Source organism: Manacus candei, unplaced genomic scaffold, assembly GCF_025592945.1.
Source record: "Manacus candei isolate 608988 ecotype Guabito, Panama unplaced genomic scaffold, ASM2559294v1 h1tg000043l, whole genome shotgun sequence".
Lineage (NCBI taxonomy): Eukaryota > Metazoa > Chordata > Aves > Passeriformes > Pipridae > Manacus > Manacus candei.
The window spans coordinates 4,195,968-4,218,162 of NW_026138091.1; the positions used below are offsets into that span (position 1 = coordinate 4,195,968).

At 40.0% G+C, this 22,195-nt stretch overlaps 1 protein-coding gene across 1 annotated transcript; it reads right to left on the reverse strand.

Annotated features, from left to right (window-relative positions):
- Window positions 1–6,431: 6,431 nt before the first annotated feature.
- RAB21 (RAB21, member RAS oncogene family) lies at window positions 6,432–21,503 on the reverse strand. Its single transcript, XM_051795964.1, has 7 exons — window positions 21,163–21,503; window positions 14,427–14,486; window positions 14,134–14,241; window positions 10,228–10,291; window positions 9,358–9,412; window positions 8,846–8,934; window positions 6,432–7,934 (listed from the first exon to the last, which is right to left on the reverse strand). The coding sequence occupies exons 1-7, from the start codon at window positions 21,307–21,309 to the stop codon at window positions 7,795–7,797; spliced, it is 663 nt and encodes a 220-aa protein (XP_051651924.1). The 5' UTR covers window positions 21,310–21,503; the 3' UTR covers window positions 6,432–7,794.
- Between the last annotated feature and the right edge of the window lie 692 nt (window positions 21,504–22,195).

A 22,195-nucleotide genomic window follows, 5' to 3' on the forward strand; every position in this document is an offset into this window, starting at 1 on the left:
AAACAAAAGGAACAATTGTTTGGGGCAGGGAAAGAGCAGAAGGGGGGAGGGGTCAGGCAATACTTACTTCCTGAACTTAATTCGTCATCATAACCCACTTCAGAGTCCATTTCCCATACAGGCTGAAATCCCTAAGTCCCTGAAAAAGAATCGGTGTCCCATGGTGCTAAGCACTGCAGTATACACATACTAAAAGAATGGTCAAGATTCCTTGAAGGCACCTTCACTGGAGTAATTTTAAGCCTCAAACCAACTTCGGCATGGGCACATCTTATAGTTGAGGATTGTTTTGCAACTACTTTATGTTGGAAAACAGTGGGAGAGCAGACTTGCCATCAGAGATGCATTGGATACTCTGCTGTCTCTTGTTATTTGAAATATTCACCATAGGACTCCGATTGCAGGGTGTTAACTACAAGTAGTACACTTGCTCTTCACCACTTAATACAGTCCCTTTAATAAGATGCTGACAGACTTTGGAAAGACTAAATCTGTGAAGTAACTACATTTACTCTAGAAACCTCTAGATTTTAGTTTCTTGGTGAAAAAAATCTCACCAACTAGAAAATATGCCTTCTGACAGAAAACATTAGAGGTTGTGGAGACACTCGCTGGCGATATTCAAGAACTGCCTGTATGCAATCCTGTGCAATGTGCTCTGGGATGACCCTGATTGAGTAGGGAAGTCAGACCAGATGACCCACTGTGGTCTCTTCCAACCTTACCCATTCTGTGACTCTGTGACACAAAGATAGTAGGATACAGCTACTGACTTTTAAAAAAAGTGCAAGTGAAAGGGCTAAGAACAGCCAAAACAAAAACTGTGCAAAGTCCTCTCATCTTGCCCTGCTTTTCCTGTTGCTTGCCATTTTCACTCAGAATGTCCATTCAATTCAAATCCACAGCATCACCTGAACAGCAGTTTTCACTAGGGAAGCATTCATTGTGGAGGCAGGACAACAGTAGATTACAAACACATAGCTGGTAGAAAATTCCCCTTAGTCTTGGTTCCATGGTTGACTTTGTTTTGCTGCACATATGCAGTAGCCCTGGGGCTATTGCTAAACTGACAAATGTGGTTCAACAACTGTTTCTTCCTCATGAACTTTTCTGAACTGCCAAAGACCAGCTCTGAGAATCAAAGCTGCATTTTACTTGGGCTATGCTCACACTACACTCTCTGGGGTGTATGATAGCATAATTTAGAGCCACCTTGCTGAGCCTGGTTTGACATCTCAAGGCCATCTTTCATCACATCATGCTCAGGTGGGTTCAGAAATATTACATTTGTAACAAAAAATCTGTGATCTCAGTTTTTTAGCAAATCTCTTTGTAAGCTAGGCCACTGCCCTAACATCCAGTAACTTTCAGGGTGACTTTATTACAGACTGTCATCAAGTTACATTTTATTATGTTACAGAATTTGAAAGATATAACAATTTTTAGATGTGACAGTGTTTTCTTTCTGTATTGATTTTCAGTACACCTTTTTTCCTCCTTTCTGTTGATCCATTTGCATGAATTGATCACTTCTAACATTAGGCATTGATAGACTAGCAGTCATGATAAAGAAGCTCCGTTTTTTGTAGTCGATTTATCGTTTGGAATTAGTTTATCACAGGACTACCTTTTATGAAGGATACTCCAAGATTTATTTCAGAACTCTAGCTGGAGCAATGCACTGGGAAATTTGAGATTCGTGAAGCCTCTGTCAGATACTATTTTTTAATATGATTTTTCAAATTTTCCGTATTCCTACATTTGACACTGTCAAGTTACTTGACATTAAAAATGCTGTGTCCTTTTCGGTGTTTGCTTTTGCTCTGCTAAAGTTTTCTTTCTAATTGATTGAGCCTGCTAAGCTTAATGATCTTATCTAATGAGAAAACTCCAGTAAAAAAATCATTACACTGCCTGTATGATCAAATAGCACTGATAGCACTTAAAGATTTAGGTATCATGTGTTTTCCTCTTCTTTTTACTAAGACAAGCCTGATTAGGCAGTTGTAAGTTTTCTGTTCTGAAAAAGAAATTACTTGTTCTCTTCCACTGTGAGTCTCAAATTTGTTGATTTTTCAGAATGCAGTGATAGCTAACTTGAAAAAGGGCCTGCAAATTAAGTTTCAACATTTCAAAAACATCTGTTACCTGTCTGTCACAGAATAGCAACTATTTGGCAACAGAGGAGAAAGGAGTCCTTGCTCTTTCCAATCCTCTGAACTTGGATTACTTACACACGACTTCCACTATCCAAGAACCAGGAGTCAGATACAGATGTAGCAAGGACTCAACATTAAACTTCCAATACTCTCTCTTCGCTGGTTTGGAAACAGGATATGACCAATTGCCAGGGAAGATTGCTGTAATACTGCTACTCATCATCCATCCTTGTCACGCCTTCAAATTGCGCATCTTCTAGGTAACCTAACACAAAGAATTAAAACCCCTTGAAGGGAGCAGCGAGACTAGATACACTGAAAAAAACAGACCTGTCAAGATGCAAGAAAAGCTCCTCTTGAGAAAAAAACCCCAATGTTCTGAAACTGAGGGGAACTGTGTATTACTGCTGTCTAGAAGATCTAGGGAAGCAAGCAGAGAACACGTGTTTCCTTTCTTGTACACAGGGATCCCCAGCACCCAAAGTTTCCTGTAGTAGTAATTCACTAACAACAAGGATCAGTGCAGCCAACAACCAGGAAGCAAGAAGCCCTCTTTTCACAGTCACCCTGCAGCATTAGGTCCATGTTACTTGTCTGAGTGTATAAAGCATTGGAAGTAGATTAAAACAATTTTTGCAGTCTATCATTCAACATCCTGGTACTGAACTAACACAATCAAAGCTTGAAACTGGCCAGTGGAATATGAGTGAGCACCAAGCTCCTCCCTACAAAGATTATTTTATGGCTGTAGAACATGGCACTCAATTTTAGGCTTTGGCCAATTTTAGTAAACTTAAATCTTAAAATTTTAAGATTAAGAATCAAGAGATCATCTTGAAGTAAGTTTTCATTTCGGAAGTAGAGCAGTTTAACATTTTAATCAGATTACAACAAAAACTTCCCCAAGCCAAAGTATTTTCTGTTCTCTTGGACAGAATAATACTTTGTCATAATGGTGAAAGTTTCAAAGATTCCCACTTTTCAAGCCATCTTACAAGAAATACTCCTGATTCTCCATAACTCTCAACACCATTTCCATCTCATTCTGCTCAATACAGGGGCAAATGACAGCTCCAAAAATGCAGGAGCAAAGAGTATACATTGCTATTTGATAGAAAAAGTCTACATTTAGTAGACACCTACATCATTGAGACATACAGGCTTCTCTAAATAGAGAGAAAATCCTGGTGTTGAGCAGAGTCCTCCAAAGAATAGCATAAGCAAATGCCCAGCACAGTTAAGAGCTAGCTTTGGGGCCTTGTTGAGCTTGCACAGCAAATACTGCCAAAAACTACAGTCATCATCTGGAACTCGTGGACGCAACTGTAGCTAAAGTTACCCTCATATCAAGATATACTTCCTGACTTCTCAGGAAAAAGAAATCCTATGATTTGATGCAAACTAAGATTAACAAAGTCAGTGAACTGTAAATAGTTCATATATTGGCATATTCTAATGAAGTTTTAAGTAGGTTAGTATTGTGTCTACAAGCCTGTTCAAAGTTAGTTCTATTCTCTTTAATGAAGCAAAAATAGTATTTCACAGAAGGAAAAACAACCTAGGAAGTGACCTTATAAGCCTTGAATTAGGCATTATCACTGATGAGAAGAGTTGCTAGCAACTCAAAGAAATGGTTAACTCGGCACCTTAATCAGCAGCCTACTGCCAGCACCCTCAGTTTTTCCTATACGCGTTTTTCTTCCTACTTCTCCTTTTCCTTCCACTAAAAGCAGTAAAGTAACAAGAGGAGGCTGCTTCTAACTCTCTTATTCCCATACTCTACTTGTGGAGATTCCTGACCTGCATTTCTCCTCAAGGATTCCCATTCCTCTTACCTTCTTTACACTGTTGGGTTTGGGTTTTGTCTTTTTGGGGGATTTTTTTTTGTTTGTTTTTCCTTTTTTTTTTATTTTGAGGGTTTTTTTGTGTGTGTTTGGGGTGTTGTGAGGGTGGCTATTTATTTATTTATTTAGTGTGTGTGGTTTGTTTTTTTTTTTCCTGACAGCATCTAACATTTGCAGAGAACTCCATTTGAGATCCAACCACATTCCATAACCTCGTACCTTTTTGCAAAGCTTTTTTCATCTCATTGGGAACCTTAAGTAGAAATTTAATTACTAAGTTCTTCAAGAGCTGGAGGCAGAAATACAAGTTAAAACACCTGAACAATATAAGCAGTAGAATAAAAAGGACTAAGGGATACTTTTCAATGTGGTAGGAAGCAAGAAGACCTGTCCCCAATGTATGAAGACTGAAGAACAGCATGTAATCAAGGTAACACTCCATTACTTGACTGCTTCAAGAGATCATTCAATACAGTTCATTCAGACATTAGATATCCCCATCTTGGAATCCTGTGAAAGGTCAATGCAAAAGATGAAGTCATCATCCCCAATCTTTACAGCTAGTTACACTCACCTCCAGGTACTACACATCTGAATTTTTTTAGTGTCCTTGTCTAAACCAGTCTATCAGGTCTTCTATAAATTCTGAACTATGGTCTAAGAGCAGTATATAGTGTCCATAAATAACTCCTAGCAGAGGCACATACTGCTCCATTGAAGTGGTTGGACTTTGGTTTGTTAAATTTTATTTCAGCAAGTGATAAAGTTTCATAGGTAGCTCAAGTACTCATAACAGCAGCATCAAGACTGCGAGCAAGTCCTTAAAAGTTGTTCTAGTATTTGTAGCAAGTCAGACCATTTTATTTTAGTATGTGAGTAATCTTTATCAAGATTTACTCTGAGGAAGTGTGCTCAGTGTTGACTTATATATGCTGTAGTGGGTATTTGGATGGTTCTATCTGTCCCACAATAGAAGTACTTTCTAAAGACAGACGGCCTTGTTCTCTTGCACTCTTCTCAGAAGAATGAAAAATAGCTTACTTGCTTTCAGCCACAGAAGTCCGCAAAAAGAAAACAGTTCTCCTTCAGATGTACAAACCAGGCAATCTAGATCAAATGCAAGACTCTTAAAAAGCAAACCACATAGCAGTAACACCAGGTTACTTGAGGAAGATCCTGCTCAAATATAGAAACCCAAGCTATTTGTGCTTTCCTATATATCAAATGCAAAGAACATTCTCAGTACCTTTGGTAAAAATGCTTTTTCCTGGAGCTGTTGTATTTTGTCTGCTGACAAGGAATAGCTGAGGTCTTACGTTAATCATTATAAACAATTCATGTTTTCACTTCTCTCTTGGAAACCACCTTCCCTGACTTCGCAAAGCTATACTTTTGTAAGGTTATATAACAATAAAACCTGTGTTTTGCAGGATAAGTTTCATAAATGAAGTCCAACCAAACCGCAGCTTAGACAAGAAGGTTTCCAGTGAGTATTTCTTATATTGTAGCTTAAGTAAGAAAAGTAACTTGAGAATTTATTTTAAAAAATATTTTCCTAGTAGTAACCAGAACCTTTTTAGCATTACAAAATTGTAGGCTTCCTTACTCCCACCTAAGTTTTCAGCAGTAATAGTTTTAATTCTGTAAGAGACATAAGAGTTAGTATCAACGCATCTTTGTTAGTTTTGTAATTGCCAGAAGTCACATGGAACACCCCTACCACAGAATACACTAAATACTTTTAGCTACAGGCAGAAAGATGTATTCTATACACTGCTTCAACTAAGTCTAGCTGAGGTTGGGTTGTTTGATTGCTTTTTTGCAGAGATTGAAAAAAATTAAATTTGAATCAAAAAATATGGAACTCCTATAATGACGAGATTCCAGTCTTGGACATTGAGTTTTGCCAATTTCACTCCTCATATCACTATTTTATCACTTACAAGACTGACTGTTAGATACTGATTTTAGATCAAACTGACCCGTTTTTCAATTCGTCAGAGTTCACTGTTGTTAGATGAGAATGTTAACTGTGTTGCTACATATACACACATATAATCACAAATTTTAGATTTACATCAAAGCTCTGTACAGCCAAGAAACTTGACCTTCACTAGCACGAACATATCACCTTTCTCCATCATGCATACAATCATGTCAGAAGAGCACAACAATGGTAGTCTAAGAGAAAGCATCTACACCACAGTTAAGGCAGAAAGGGAAAAAATGCACCAGGATCAGTCTGTATGAAAGCCATCTATTATTTCAGAGAAAATAAAATCAGATTCAAGACAGCACACTTCTCTTACAGAGACTAATTTGCTACTACTACTCTTTTTGTGTATCAGAACATACCCACACCATTCAATGCATTCATATGCCATACTAATTCTACCTTTCAGGAAAAGGAAGGCCAAGGATATTCTGCTTTGTCATAGACATCACCTTTACTGTTTCTCCAAGCATGACAACTGAAGTAAAAAAAAGTCAGAGCACAAAACATTTTGAAGTTTCAGGTACTACCATTTTGTGTTTCTTTGTGATAGTAGTTCATACATTTTTTCCTGAAAAGTGTCCTCCCAAAACTTAAGTAGGCTTCAAAACACTTTACAGGAGAAAGAGTAAGTCAGGAATAAGTTCAATTCTGCCTAGAATCCCCAAAGTTACAGCTACATCTGGCAAGTTTCACATCTTCCATTTAATCACTCCAAATCAGAAGCAATTCTAGTTAATGCCAATTAATTTGTTCACTCAAGCCCTGCAAAACAGGGGGGGAAATGATGTTCACAAATAGTTTATAACGCTGTCTTGGGACACAAACATATTAAAACAGCTAAAGAATTTCCCATGCATCTGGTTTACTGGCTACCAGACAGATGAGGGCTAAAGTTGCTTTGACTTTCAAGGGGTATTCTGAGAGGGCAAAGTAACTGCAGAGGCAAGGTATATGCATGCATCAACTGTTTTAGCTGGGAGTCAAACACCTCAACGTTAAACAGCAGTCCAAAGACACATTCTCTTCCCAATAAGGGGATACTCTAAATACTGCTGTTTGCCAGAAATGGATTAAAAAATTGCTGTACCTATGGATGTACCCAAAACAAAGCTGTTTTCAGGTAGGGGGACTAGAATGAGCAATTCAACAGTACACATGAAAAGCTTGCATCTTTCACTGACTTATTCACTTCACAATCACTGACAAGACTGATGTACATATTTCTGCACCTGCAATTGTAAAAGCAGATAAAATATTTAATATGTAATTTACAATGTATTTTACCAGCTTGGCATACAGGATGAACAGAATATATCAAAGTAGTCGAGTTATAGGCTTGTGGAGGCCCTGCAAAAATATTACTTCATATATTTGGTAATTAAAAAAAAAAAAAAAATCAATTTGCATTTTAGAAGTGATACAATTCCATCTACCACAAAATACAAAGAGCTGCAAAAACGTATACCATTCCAACAACAATGTATATAAGTTATTAAATAATGATCTGATTTAAAAGAATATAAATGAAGCCTTTAAGTAGGTCTTTTCTACATGCATATTATTCCTCATTAAAGAAAAATATGTAAAAAGGCCATTGGTAATTGCTTTGTTAACCACTGTAGAAAATGCCAATTCTCTGGTCACAGACGCCACTAGTTTAGCACTTAAGGTCTCTGCAGTGTTACATGTGATTATTTTTAAATACTGTTAATTCTATTACTCCATTGGTAAAGAATGCGTGACTTGGAATATGGCAGTCTTCATATCAAGAGGGCAGTGATGCACAGTTTTATAATTATCCAGAAGAACAGCACCCTCCAGTGCTCTGTACTTGTGGCTCATCATCAATGATCTGTACACCTCGCCTTGCCATTCCTGACTGACTGGAACCATTGCCTCTTGCTCTTTCATCCACTTGAGCAGTTTCTATCATTCCTGTAAAGAAAGAAATGTATTAGATGACATTCCACTGCATTTTTACACAAGACTTTGAGATCTTAATCTGTCTGTGTTACATGCACAAAGTTCAGCAAGACTGGTTCTCCTATTTGCTATGCAGAACTAAGTACTCAGGTATCACATGGCATAGCTGTAAGAACATATTAAAATCTTTCTAAAGCATCAAACGTCCAGCAGCTCCTGTTAACTAAGGGAGACCTTATGATGTTCAGATGGAGTTAGCAACTTCAAAATCTAGGTTTACTCACCCATATCAAGAACATTCTGGTAAAAATCCAACCAACCAGCCAAAAGCTCCCACTAATAAAAAAAAAAAAAAAACAACACAAGAACCCCCACCCTCCAAAACAAAAAAACAAACCCCAAGCAACTCTTCAGACACGCAGGATAAGTTTTCCTTAAGTTCTTCTATCATAGAAACACAATTAATAGGCCAACCGCCCTTTGTTACATTTTTATCCCACATACCATCTTTACCATTTGCCTAGACTGCTGTGTAAAATTTGCACCATTACAGCTTTGAGTTTATGATTTGTAATTGGCAGCATCTGAGAAGGTCTTTGAAAGAGGCTGAAACAGAGGGCTAGAAGCAGGCAGTCACATGAAGTTTGATCTGGGTTACTATTTACGCATGGTAAACGTAACAGCAGTTGGTGCTCCAACAAATGACAGCATGAATTTGCAATATTGTAAGCATCCACACATCAAGCTTCCAGAGCTATTACAGTATACAAGTGGTTTAAGTAGATTCAAATGAAGTCAGTTCTTCGTAGTAGTTTACATCAAAACTTTTCTGGCCTTACAAGCATTTTTTTATATGGCCTTAAAAGCTTTTCTGAATTTATTTTATGAATGAGCTCTGTACCAACAAACTAGATAATACCTACTTTTACAAAGGTCAAGAAACAGTTCTTCAATTCCTTTGTTCTGTTTAGCTGAAGTATGATAATGTTTTGCTCCAACAGATTCAGCATACCTGTAGAAATGCAGATACGGAGCTTCATTGTAGTAAAAAGACTCAATCTTCCTAATCCACTTTACATGAAGCAGTAAGATGATCACAAGAGGTTTTATTCTGACTTCAGAGTTAATCTACACATGCTGATTTTATATAAAAAAAGGAGTTGTGTTTAAAACTGCCATGATTGATGCAACACACTAGATGAAATTAGGAAAGCTGCTTAACTAGAAATGCATTTAAACCACAAATGTTGACTGTAATCACATACAACTCTCAAGTTACAGTTTGGTCAATAAGGGGACTGGGACTCGGACAATAACAGAACACTTAACAAGTGGCAGGCATAAACCAGCAGTGCCTAGCTGGGCAGCATAACAAGTTTATTACTCTAGCATAACTCTGCAATGACTGTTTCCATTAATAATTGGTGTGACTTACATTTCTGCTTCTTGCACTGAAACATGTCTCTCTTTTTCCAAGTCTATTTTGTTACCTGTTGGAAACAAGTTAATAATTCAAGTCTTTGTACTCCAAAATTACCCCAAAATAAACCAGACATATAACCATTGTACCCCACATTTTTCTCACAAGCTGCCCCAGTAAAGACCAGCTCTTTTCTAAGTCTCAGTCTGGAGCAAAACGATATGATTTGAGAATCTCCTTTCACACAAGCATTTACAGACAATGAAGTGCTACTTCTGTAGAGAGATCAGGATAGCTAAATACCTCCATATAAGCCACTTAATTCAACCTTTTGCTTTTCTTCTTTGATTTACTGGCAGCTTCCCTGTGCTGCAGACATAATTTGTATAGGATATCCTTATATCTAACCTCATGAAAGTGTTTTAATAATTAGATCAGATTTAAATCTAAACCCAGTATTTCTGTTGCATTCCTTTACATTGAAATATCCAAGCTTTAAGACTATCTCCACCCCACAAGCACTTGATTATGAAAACAGACAAGCACCTAGTCTGTGGCACTGAGAACAGTAAATACCACGAGTCTGAGTATTTGAAAGAAGGATAATACACATTTGAGGTATGTTTCTCTTTATTAAACTACAGTCTGCAGGTGTCTGTACCATGCACTTCCAACAGCATCATTAAACAGCTTATTGTTTTGAATTGAACACTTATTTTCCTCCATGTGATCTACTGAAACTTCTAGCTCCAATTCAATTTCAAATATCAAATTAAGCTTTACCTCTTCACACGTACAAGCTGTCAAAGCAGTGTTTGGAAGATACTGTTAATCAAAAGAGATGTTTCCAGTTAAGTCATTAGAATCACATGTTGAAAGACTTACCTACTATACACAAACAGATTTCATTTCCCAACATTTTTCTTAATTCCTTAACCCAGTTTTTTACCTGCAAAAAGAAGAGAGGCAAGTTTATTTTCACTGGATATACTACTAGCTTAGGTTATGCAGAACTATCCCACTTCCTTCATTAACCGTTTACTCTAAACTCGAACCAAACATGTTTAGAGCAACATGGATGCAAAAATATAGCTCCATGTCTCTTGTTCAGCAGCTTTTAGTTCACAGGTGAAATTAAGAGCAAGTGACTTGGGTAAAATGGTTCAATTATTCCAGAAATATAACTCACCACACTCGTGTTAGCCCCACTCCAAAGAACAAGTTCACTGCATGGGCCACTTTAGGTCAGGCATGAGATCTTTCATCAACAGGCACTTACTGACAGTGCTGGAGGTCTCAGGTGAGGCCAATCAGCTGACTAGGGGGCAGCACCCAGCACCCAAGAGGGATTTAAACGGCTGCTGGGAGCACCAGCAACCCAGAACACAGCGAACAGGAGCAGGCAAAAAGGAACGTGGCATGGCAGTTAGCAAGGAAGTTCATGCAGGCAGAGCAAGCAGGAGGGGTCCAGCCGCCTCCCAGATCTCTTGGAGGAGCTTTTTTTTTTCTTTTCCAATCATAACTCAGCTTAAACCAGTAATGGTTTCCAAAAAAGCAAAAGCTGTTGCTGCTGCTGTTAAGACAAAGGGTGTGTCCACACAGATGGAACCCCTTAAGAGGGACACCAAGACAGACACAGCTGTTCAGGCCTCTGGCTGCACAGAGTGTTTGAGCCTGGTGTTAGTACCAGAGGACAGTGTGAGTGGGGTCTGTGTGCGATGTGAGCAGGTGAATGACTAAGAAGTATTAGGGAAAGTGAAAGGGAAACTAACTGGTGGAGTCACACCCTTTTGCCCCCAAAAGAAATCCAGCAGGAGATGGTGAAGCCCTGCCTCTCCTGCCATCAGGCAGTTGGAGCAAACCAGATAGATGGAGGGGAATGGAAACGGGTCCCTCATCGGACAGATAAAAGAACCCCCTCCCAACCCCCACCATCCCCCCAGGGTGCCCTTAGGGAACAGATAAGAGGCCCTGGACTCAGAGAATCAGGCAGAGGACAGACAAGAGGAAGATCTGCCTGGAAGGTCTCCTGTTTGCACCCCATCTACCAGACGGGTTACAACTACAGCTACAAAGAAAAAAAGAAGGGTAGTTGTAGTTGGTGACTCCCTTCTGAGGGGAACTGAGGGCCCTATGTGTTGACTGGACCCATCCCACAGGGAGCTCCTGCTGCCTTCCTGGGGCCCAGGTGAGGGATATTAGTAGGAGACTCCCTCAGCTAATTCGGCCCTCAGATTATTATCCACTTTTGGTAGTCCAGGCTGGCAGTGATGACATCAATGGAAGAAGTACCAGGGCAATTAAAAAGGACTTCAAGGCACGGGGTCAAATAGATGATGAGACAGGAGCACAGGTGGTGTTCGCCTCAGTTCCTGCAGTAGCAGGGATGAATGAAGAGAGTAGAAAACCCATCTTATCAATAGGTGGCTAAGGGATTGGTGCCACTAGCAGAACTTTGGGGTTTTTGACCATGGGGCAAATTCCATCATACCTAGTCTCTTCAAACCAGATAGGCTTCATCTATCTAGCAAGGACAAAAGGACTCTAGCCCATAAGCTGGCAGGGCTGATAAGGAGGGCTTTAAACTAGGTTTGAAGGGGGAAGGGGTAGAAATTGGGCTCTCCAGAAAGGAGCCCAAGGGTGGACAGCCCAAGTTAAGAGTCAAATCAGCAGCCCAGCTGAAGTGCATGTACACCAATGCACACAGCAGGGGTAACAAACAAGAGGAGCTGGAAGCCATCGTGCAGCAGGAAAGCTGTGATGTAGTCGCTGTCACAGAAACGTTGTGAGATGAGTCGCATGACTGGAGTGCTACCATGGGGGGCTACAGGCTCTTCAGAAGGGACAGGCAGGGTAGGAGAGGTGGAGGGGTAGCTCTATATGTTAGACAGTCTCTTGACTCTGTAGAAGTTGAAATCAGTAACAATAAGGCTGAGTGCCTGTGGATCAGAATCAGGGGAAGGCCAACAAGGCTGATATCCTGGTGGGAGTCTGTTTCAGACCACCCAATCAGGATGATTGGGCTAGCAGTGCCCAGGTGGCCAAGAAGGCCAGTGGCATCCTGGCCTGTATCGGGAACAGTGTGGTCAACAAGTCCAAGGAAGTGATTCTTCCCCTGTACTCAGTGCTGGTGAGGCCACACCTCGAGTACTGTGTCCAGTTCTGGGCCCCTCAGTTCAGGAAGGACATTGAGGTGCTGGAGCAGGTCCAGAGAAGAGCAACAAGGCTGGTGAAGGGACTTGAACACAATTCCTATGAGGAGAGGCTGAGGGAGCTGGGGCTGTTCAGCCTGGAGAAGAGGAGGCTCAGGGGAGACCTCGTCACTCTCTACAACTCCCTGAAAGGAGGCTGTAGCCAGGTGGGGGTTGGTCTCTTCTCCCAGGCAACTATCAGCAAGACAAGAGGGCATGGTCTTAAGTTGTGCCAGGGGAGGTTTAGGTTAGATATTAGAAAGAATTTCTTTACAGAGAGGGTAATCAGACATTGAAATGGGCTGCCCAGGGAAGTAGTAGATTCTCCATCCCTGGAGATTTTTAAGATGAGACTGGATGTGGCACTTAGTGCTGTGGTCTAGTAACCATCAAGGGTTGGACTTGATGATCTTGGAGGTCCCTTCCAACCCAGCTGATTCTATGATCACAAATGATACTTTAAAAGTAGAGGCACCTGAACTGAGGTTAGATTATAACAGATGTTTGTTTCCTGAGAGAATGGATGGGACAAGAGTGTCGAGTCAGCTGATGGTAAGGTATCTATCATCAATTCTGTTGTCATTCTTTGAAATTGTATGATCACTGCACTGACTTAGGAAGTGCTATTTTAAGGGAATTTAATCATGAAGAGAGGCAATCTCTTCAAGAACCTAGAAATAGTTAGGCTACATGATACAGTAGTAGCTATGCAATAACTTTTGCAAATCAGCCTTCCCTATTTTTTTCCTGCAAATTTAAGTGTTTTGGTATCACAGAGTTTTTACTAAGTAGGGCTCAGCATGAAAAGGCACAAGTTGAAGTAAACTCACAAGTCACAATTCTGCCAGTCGGGGTAAGTGTTTAACTACCAGCACAACTGCTTTACTTGCCTTACACCAGGCTATTTAAAATAGTTACAACCGTTGTGGAACTGCACCCTTACACTATTTCTATCACTGCTAACCCAAGCCTTGCTGATAAAACCACAATTTCTTACTTCTCTACACAGAAGTCCCATGAGTTTTGCCACAATCTAATCAGAGACAAACTTTAAAAAAAGAGTGTCGCTAGTTTTCAGCTGGAACATCCTACAGAGTGATAGCACAGCTTTGACACAGGACTGTAAAAAACTCACGGCTCAAACTGATCAACTAATAATGCTATTAAATAATTAGCTATCAAATTTCAGGTTTTGATGAGGATTTGAAGTACAAATATCTATTATCCCAGAGAACATAATGTTGTTGTATTGCAATTTCAGTGTTCTCAGATCTGTAAGAAGTCATGTCACTTAATATCTTTTAGTAATTTGGTTTATACAGTAGAGATCAGTATGGTATACTATAAAAACAGCACTGGTTCGTGTTTACAGCCTGCCACAGGTAACTCACATATCTAATTCTCTGGTATTCTTTGAATAACCCTGCTAGAACATCAGTAGACTGAAAAAGTCAGCCTTCAAAAGAATACTTCCATTCTATGGTCTAAATTTGCAAATGTAATATATATTGCTGAAAACAGAGGATTTCCATTTATACACATCACAGATTACCCTTTAATCAGTTTACATCTCACACAGATGTAAAAAGCTGTCCAGTACCTTTTGAAAAGAGTCTTCATCTGTTATATCATATACTAGAATAGCGCCATTGGAATCCCTGTAGTAGATAGGCCCCAATGCATGAAATCTTTCTTGACCAGCTGTATCCTGTATTTAAAATACACTTGTTAGCATTTAAGACAAAGCAAACAATACTTCAAGGAACTCATAATAATTACAAATTTTACTTTATTAAGAAGTGCCTAACATTTGAGATATAGTAAGCCTAAGTATTTTTTTTCAGAAAAATATTCTAATTAGCTATGGGAGAAAAAATAGGGGAGTAAACATACCCATATTGCAAGGTTTACTCTTTTTCCACCAATATTTAGCTTCTTTGTAAGAAAAGATGCCTGGAAAGCAAAACAGATTAGAGTTAAGTTTTACATACCAAATGCTCCATTTGACTTCAGATGTTTTTATTAATAAAAACATCTGAATCAATAAAAGACAAATTTCCAGATCAAAATACTCTGTAAGCCAGAAGGCTGAGTCAATACTAAGCCAGTTAGTCATTTTACTATAGTTTGCCAACAGTCTGTTCTAAATAAATTTGGCTTAAGCCAGTCATTTACTACATCTTTTTGCTGTTGTTTGGAATGATTTAGAGAGGATGAGTTGTGTGGGAAGAGTCTGAATTCACAACACTGATAAGTCTAAGCTGAAATCAAAGCATTTCACAGGAGTATGTGAAGTTTGGGTAGGAACCAGCCTAACTGGATTTTTAATTTGCAGTAATTGGGCAAAGCACTTCACTGTTAGTGAGCTACTAGAACAAAAAAATAGTATGAGTTAATCACTAAACATCGTGGAACACTAGTATTCCCCAAGTTTCCTTGTCTATATCTTTTCCCTTTTTTTTCCCCCCTCTAAAGTGAGCCCACAACTCACCCTCCTCTGCTTTTTGGTTCTGTGCTTTTGTTTGAGGTGAAAAGCCTCAGAATAAGCATACAAGCTACTTCAGAATCCCACTACATTAACTTCTAGAAATGTTTTACAGGTCCAGAGCATATTGCAAGGTTAGTCTAATTTCAGTAGCCTGAGTAGATCTGGTTGTCTCGCATGATCCACATTTTCAAATACCATCTTTGTTACCCAGTCCATAATTCAATGGCTAAAAAGGGATATAATTTAATACCAGTTTAATGGACCAGAACAGGGTCTGAAGGCATTGATGCATTAGGAACCCACTCCCCCCATTCTGAAGACTAACTAATTGTCTGTTAACATCAGACAATTCAGTTGCCAAGGGTTAACTTTTGTTTTCTGCCTTAAATTATATTCAGTTTTCCTTTCAGTTTCACATCAACCTGCATCTGGGTTCAAACAAGTACAGTGGTATTTTACAATACACTCATCATAGATTATTTTAGGCTGGATTGTAGCAGTTTAAGAGGAGTTCTCTGTATGAACACTGACCAGCCATAGAACCAGAGTCACATATGTGGAAAGTGCCATGGGCCAGATGAGGTGCTTGGACCAGCTTGCTGCTTAGCTACACAAGCAACCAGTATGTACACAGAAGACCACAACAGTTCAATTTACAGCAACCTAAACTGCCGTCCAAGTGCCTGTTTGGAGTGCTGCCTGTATTACAGTCAAAGTCATCCAGCACTCAACCGCTAGAGCAGCTCCTCCTCTTCAGATACTTTCCTAATATCAACTCTGGCATCTGTACGACCTAAGGTGAGATGATTAAAAAAAAAAAGCCCCTTTTCATATTTAAGTTGTACCTTCCGCCAAAGCTTTCCATGAAGTCTGATGAACAGAATAGACAGAGAAAGAACATACCAGAAGAAAAACACTCAGATATTTCCCAAGAGCAGATAGCAAAGAACTCATCACTACAACCATTGTGTTCAACATAACAAAACAATTAACCCCTTCAGTATACAGTAAGAGGACATAAGAGTCTGGAAAAAGTTCCAGGCAGCACGTTAAGTGGATTTGATCCTCTAGCCAACCTGTAAACAAACAGCTTAACAGCAGAATAGCAAATCTTAAACATCAGAAAAGATTTAATTCTTTAATCAAAACCTCTATAGAAAGTAGTTGATAGCTTTCAGCTAGCTGTCCTTGAGGATTATCTGATCAGTACCAAGTCCTCATATCATAATTTGTTCTAAGTTTAAAAGCCAAAGGCTTAGAGGTGACTTCAGAAGTTTTAATTCAGCAACAACTGGGCCATATGGAGAGAAGATATGTTTAGGCACAACGAATCAAGCTTACCTGCCAATATTTTATTGATCTGCTGTACTACAGTACTCAATATTCTATTGCAAATCTCAGAGGAAAAGGTCTTCTGAGCACTGTTTGCTTTTGTCACAACACCAACAATCCAAATCTGCTTAGATGATATGAATTTCACACACAGGGTTTAGAACCACATTTTGGCACCAGTATGCATGAACTTATATCATTGTAGTTACACTGACCCAATTAATAGCACGAGTATATTTCCTATCTGACAGAGCAAATATCAGAGTAGGTTCATCTGCATACTTTTGCTTCACTATCACCAATCCTTCAGGTACTACAGCTTTTGATAGGAATACTGTCTTTTACCACTAAGAGTAGAATATTCCATCTTCTATATACCCCAGTACTAGAAGACCCCTACATTCAAGTAAGGCTTTTTAGTGTCTCCTGCAAAAATATCCATAACCACAGGAGACTGTGTCAAGGTATTTACTATTGGGCTATTGTACTTCCTCTCTGTATTAAAACTTGATGAATTTGTACTGATTAAGTTTTAGTCTATCTAAAGTCTTAAGTCTATAGTCAAAAAAGGATCCTATAGCAGATACCCTGATCACAAGCATGTTTGTCTGATAACAACAGTGGAAGCCAGTATTTGAAGCAGTCATCATTAGTAATGAGCAGAAAGCTTTGAACATGCTGCAAGAAACCATCAGTTCTACATTACAGATTAAATGCTTAATTCTTCTTTATTGTGTCCATATACTGGAAGAATACAGTTAGCAGGATCTGCTCTTAATAGGTATGGGTAAGTTTGATGCATTTACTATCAGTAAAATGCATTTTACATCCACAGTGGCAAACATAGTGAAGACAAATCAAGTAATAACCTCCTTTTAACAAACACATATCCACCCCCTTCACTCATTCTGAGGTGAGGAAAAACAAAACAAAAAAAAACAACAAAAAAACCCAACCCATGTGAACAGCAGGACTATGCAGCTTTTAGAAATCTGGGGAACCCAACCTGTAAGGAAGAGTCTCAGCTTCTATTTTGAGATAATTTAGGGAAAAAGTCAGTTGCCAAGATTCCAAATTTTGCCAAGTTTCAAAGTCAAAGCCTTTGAAATCAGAACAGTCTACACAGTGTTGGGTAATTACACATGAAAAAGGATTCAACATTTTCTCTAATCTCCCAAAAAATTACCAAATTGAGTACTGCAGTTTTAATTTTAAGTTGTGGCTTGATTTACAATCAGTAACTCCTTTCTGTATTGATTTAATTACTATGAAAATTAATTTTTGCTACGACTTTCAAAAACTCATGGATATACAAAACCACCACTAATTCAAAGATAAGTAATTGCAAACAACTCTTTGAAGGAAGCTACTAACTTTGGTATTTTGACTCTAGTGTCTTATGGCTGGTCTGAAGAATACTTAGGCACTTAGAAGAATAAGGATAATGCAATTATAAGAGTTAAAATTCCAATTTTTCTATGTGTCTGTAGGAAATCTTTTCTTTCTTTTAATTCTTACTTCTAAGAGCTCAGTTTCACATGTCCACCAGGCCCTGTTAGGAGCTGACAAAGGGGCTTGAGTAGAACACAAGAAAGACCCAGCTGGAAGAGATTCTCCTGAAGTCGATGAATAAAAGCAGGTCTATGTCACCTGCCCCTGACTGTTTCATGTTCAACAGCAGCAGGCCAGGCACACAAACACTGCATACAGCACTGAACTTCCTTGCATTGTCTTCTGCCAGTCCCCAAGTATCCTGAAAGCCAACACAGCTTTTCCAGTTTATGCAAGTCCAGCAAAGCCATTGGGATCTCTATAGTATGATTATATCAGCAGTTCTCTTGGGTTGGATATTTTGAAAGTCCTCCACACATTTGAGAGATCAGTACTCAGAAGTTGTATTTATATTGAGTAACTAACTAATATGAAGTATCTACCTGATTTTAAAAAAAAAGTTTGACAGTAAGATTATTATTGGAGTAATTCTAGCACAGTTCCCCTGGTATCAACTCATAGCTTAGAATTATTATATCAATATGAGAGCACTGACCTCAATATTTCAAACAATGGGAACCAATTCTAACTGTCCCACAAGATCTGATAACCACGTTATGGATTGTATTCATTGCTTGCAAAAACCCCTACCTCTCCTGCATCAGCTTTTCCACATTGTTCCACCTAGATGTTTTCTTACATGAATCAGTACCTACCTTAATTTCCATCTGCAGGCCATCAATATCTTAAGTACATGACCTGACACAACTACAGCAACACGTCAAAGGAAGTTCCAGTTCACTCCAGCTAGCATTTAGAGAAGGGGGGTGTGGAGAGAAGAGAAACTGCTCCCTTTTAGTTAAAGTCTTCTGTTGCACAAAAGAAACTTTCCTGTTTAGGTGTACACAGAATAACTTCACAGTAGAGTAACATCCTAAGTGAAGTTTCCAGAAGGCTTCAGTCTCACCACCCTTTTTGTTGCAAGCATATTGGAATAAAGCACTATGCAATACTTTCCTTTTTTAAGTCAGAGAAAACTGTGGATGGAGAGCCTCTTGTCTCAATATCTAGTCATCTCTTCATATGATTCATCACTGTCACTCCTTTGCTGGACCAGGAGCAAAGCATTTATCTAATTTTGGCTTTATTGGAACAAAACGAATTTGTTGCAATACTTTGAACTCTTTCCATGAAACAAAGCAAACTTATCAGATTAAGCCTTTAATCTTAAAAGGAAACAAACCAAGGATGCTTTCCAAATGTGATACTTCATTGCTTAATCAGATAACCTAGTTTCTCTTATTTTTAAGGAATATTTTAATTTAATAGTGGAAGAACGTACTTCAACTTTGTTCTAGAACTGTACGATGTAGGAAAATAGGAATAAAACAGATAATACTTCACAAGTGCACATGATGCATGGTAAGGTTCAACAGCAACTGACATTATATTTTATGATCAATAAGATGTATCAGTGGCTAAGGAGGCTCAGAACAGAAAAGCAAATTACTTGAGAAACACTATGCAATCAGTCAGAAGACACAGGTAGCAACCAGAAACCTAGTAACAGTGGAGAAACAAAATCTCAGTATGAATGTGAGCACATGCTTCCACTCCTTTACACACACCCTCCAGACAGTCAAAACCAGAAGCTCTTGAGCCACACTATCTACAGATATTTTCCTATCAGCATTCTGGAGCTATTTAAAGTTGCATTTTATGACATTTGTGACCCCAGTCTGTATTTCAAGCTATTTTTGCTTATCATTTAAGGGTTTCCACTACAGATTTAAGGAAAAAAACCCAAACAACAAACACGCTACATCACAACAACCTACTCAGCCCTATTCATTTTACACGGGATATGAGAATTCAGCTACACATCATTTTGTTGCACTTTAAATGATTGTTTGCTCAGTGCTGCACTTCAGCTGCACCTCTGACACCTACAAGCTATTAGTCACATCTGTAGCATTCCAAATATCTTCTGTGGCATCAGAGCTACAGTCAGCTTGCCATAAATACCACACCATGCCTAGTAAACCTACCAACAGATTAACCCAAAAGCTAAGTATAAGCACAGGGTAACAGAGTTTAAAACATTCTTTTTAGCTCTTCAGAGCAGAACTGGAACATTATCTGTTTAGGAAACATTCACTGTGCATCTATAATGCTTCTTTGGTTTTAGGGAAAGTTTCACTATTAAATACTTCTGAGATACCCAATTAAATAATTTTCCCCTAAATGCACGAGAACAGCACATAACTACCCTAATGCTCTTTTTTTTGGCATCACCCACTATTTCTTCTGTACTTTAAGAACCTCAAAAGTAGTTCAAAACCCACTAGTGGCCCACCAAGTGGCAGGGTTTGTTTCCTTATTTAAAAAAAAAAAAATATTAAGAGCAGTATGTATTAAACCCCACACTTCCATATACATGCTCACAACTGCTAAGAAAGATGCTGTGCAACTGGTGTAACCACAAATAAAAAGGTTAAGCAAGCTGACACATCCCAAAAGACTTAACATACCACCCCTACGCTAAGTTCAAAACATCTTCTGACACCATGCACAATATAAGCAGTTTATTCTGTACCATGCCATCCATCACTAATAGGTCATGAAGAAAACATTGTTTTCAAGCAGACACCCTGCCACATTTCATAAGTGGAACAGCACTCTGTAGTTCTTTACAAATTAGCAGACAGTACTGCTGATAATCTGACCATAATTCAGGGAGCTATTGTGACAAGCAAGTAAGCCTTAAGAATCTTTCCTGTTATTAAATCATAAGCCTTAATCTTATCAATCATTTTGTGAAAGCTTTTCTCTTTAAACAGTAGCATTTAGGCAGTTCCAGTGTTGGGATTTGAGAACATGGGGAAGACTATGATTAACAGACATGCAGCACACATGAAACACTTAGTCATCAGTCCACTAACAGCGATTACAATAACAAAATTACTTTCGCATCATACCTCCTAGAACTCACATGAAGACATTCATACAGATAACTGGAAAAAACGGAGCAGTTAGCATGCAGAGTAGAAACGAGGCCTTAAAGTATTGAAAGCTTAGATATGAGGCGTGAAAAGAACTAGAAAACTGGCTTCCAGAGAATACGGCCTGGGACAGCCACCATTAGAGAGAGGAGATGGTTACTCCGGCTTCTGCTAAGCTGTAAACAAGGCACGGGCCGGCAGCCCTGGGAGGTACGCGAGGTGAGGGGAGAACAACAACGGGACCCCCTCACCGGCACTGCCGCTCGCCCCGGCCCAGCCACCCCGGCAGGCGCTCCCCGCCCGCCCCGGCCCGCACCTGCAGGGTGGTGATGTGCTTGTCGTTGAACTTGTTCTCGCAGTAGCGCAGCACCAGCGAGGTTTTCCCCACGCAGCCCTCCCCGAGCAGCACCACCTTGAAGGAGAAGCTGCGGCCCCCGGCCGCCGCACCGGCCCCCGTCGCCATCCGCGCCCCGCCGCCGAGCCGCGCCTCACATCAACGGGCCGCCGCCGCCCGCCGGGACGGGAGGCCCCGGGGGAGCGGGAGGAGGACTGGCAGGGACGCAAAGGCAGCGCCGAAGCCGCGGAGGAGGAACACAACCAAAGCTGCCCCGCGGCCGCAGCCCCGCTGCCCCTAATGGCGGCTCCTTCCTCCTACGTCACGCGCTGCTCGGTCACGCGCAGCCCCCGCCGCCAATGGGAGGGGGGGACGCGGCGGCGGCGGCGGGGCGGGGCCCGATTGAGGGGGCGGAGCCTGGGGCGGGGCTTGGGGCGGCTCCTCCTCCTCCTCGGAGCTGGAAAGGCGGGCGGGCTTTGCACGCGCGGGTGGATTTGTTTTTAAGTGTCAAATTAAGGCTTTCTTATGCAACGAACGTACCTGCCAAGCGTTTCCCCGTGGAAACGAAAAGCCCCTAACAAACAGGCTATAAACGTCACGGGCACGGATTTTGTTCCAGCTTCAAAGGCCCCGTTGCAGTGGATTAAGTTACACTAGTCTATTACACTGGTCTGTAAATGTTTGCAAAATAAAAGTCCATAGTAAAGTACTTTAAAACAGAGATGTGGGAGCAGGTAAGGAAAAAGGCACGAGAAAAACGTTCTTCGGTCGAGTTCCTTGATTGTAGGGGTCTGGTACTGTTCCATACACAAGAATTGGATAACTGCCTTGTAAAACTGGGTATCATTCCTTAATTAAAAGCAATCCTCACAAACCGATCCAAACAACTACGGGCAGCGTAGTCTTTCTCTAGTGATCACGTAATGGCAAGAAAAATAATGCTTATGAAAAGGCTCCATAGTGCAGTTTCCTTTGTCAGATAGTATTAATGCTCTGTTGTGTGAGAAAGAATAGA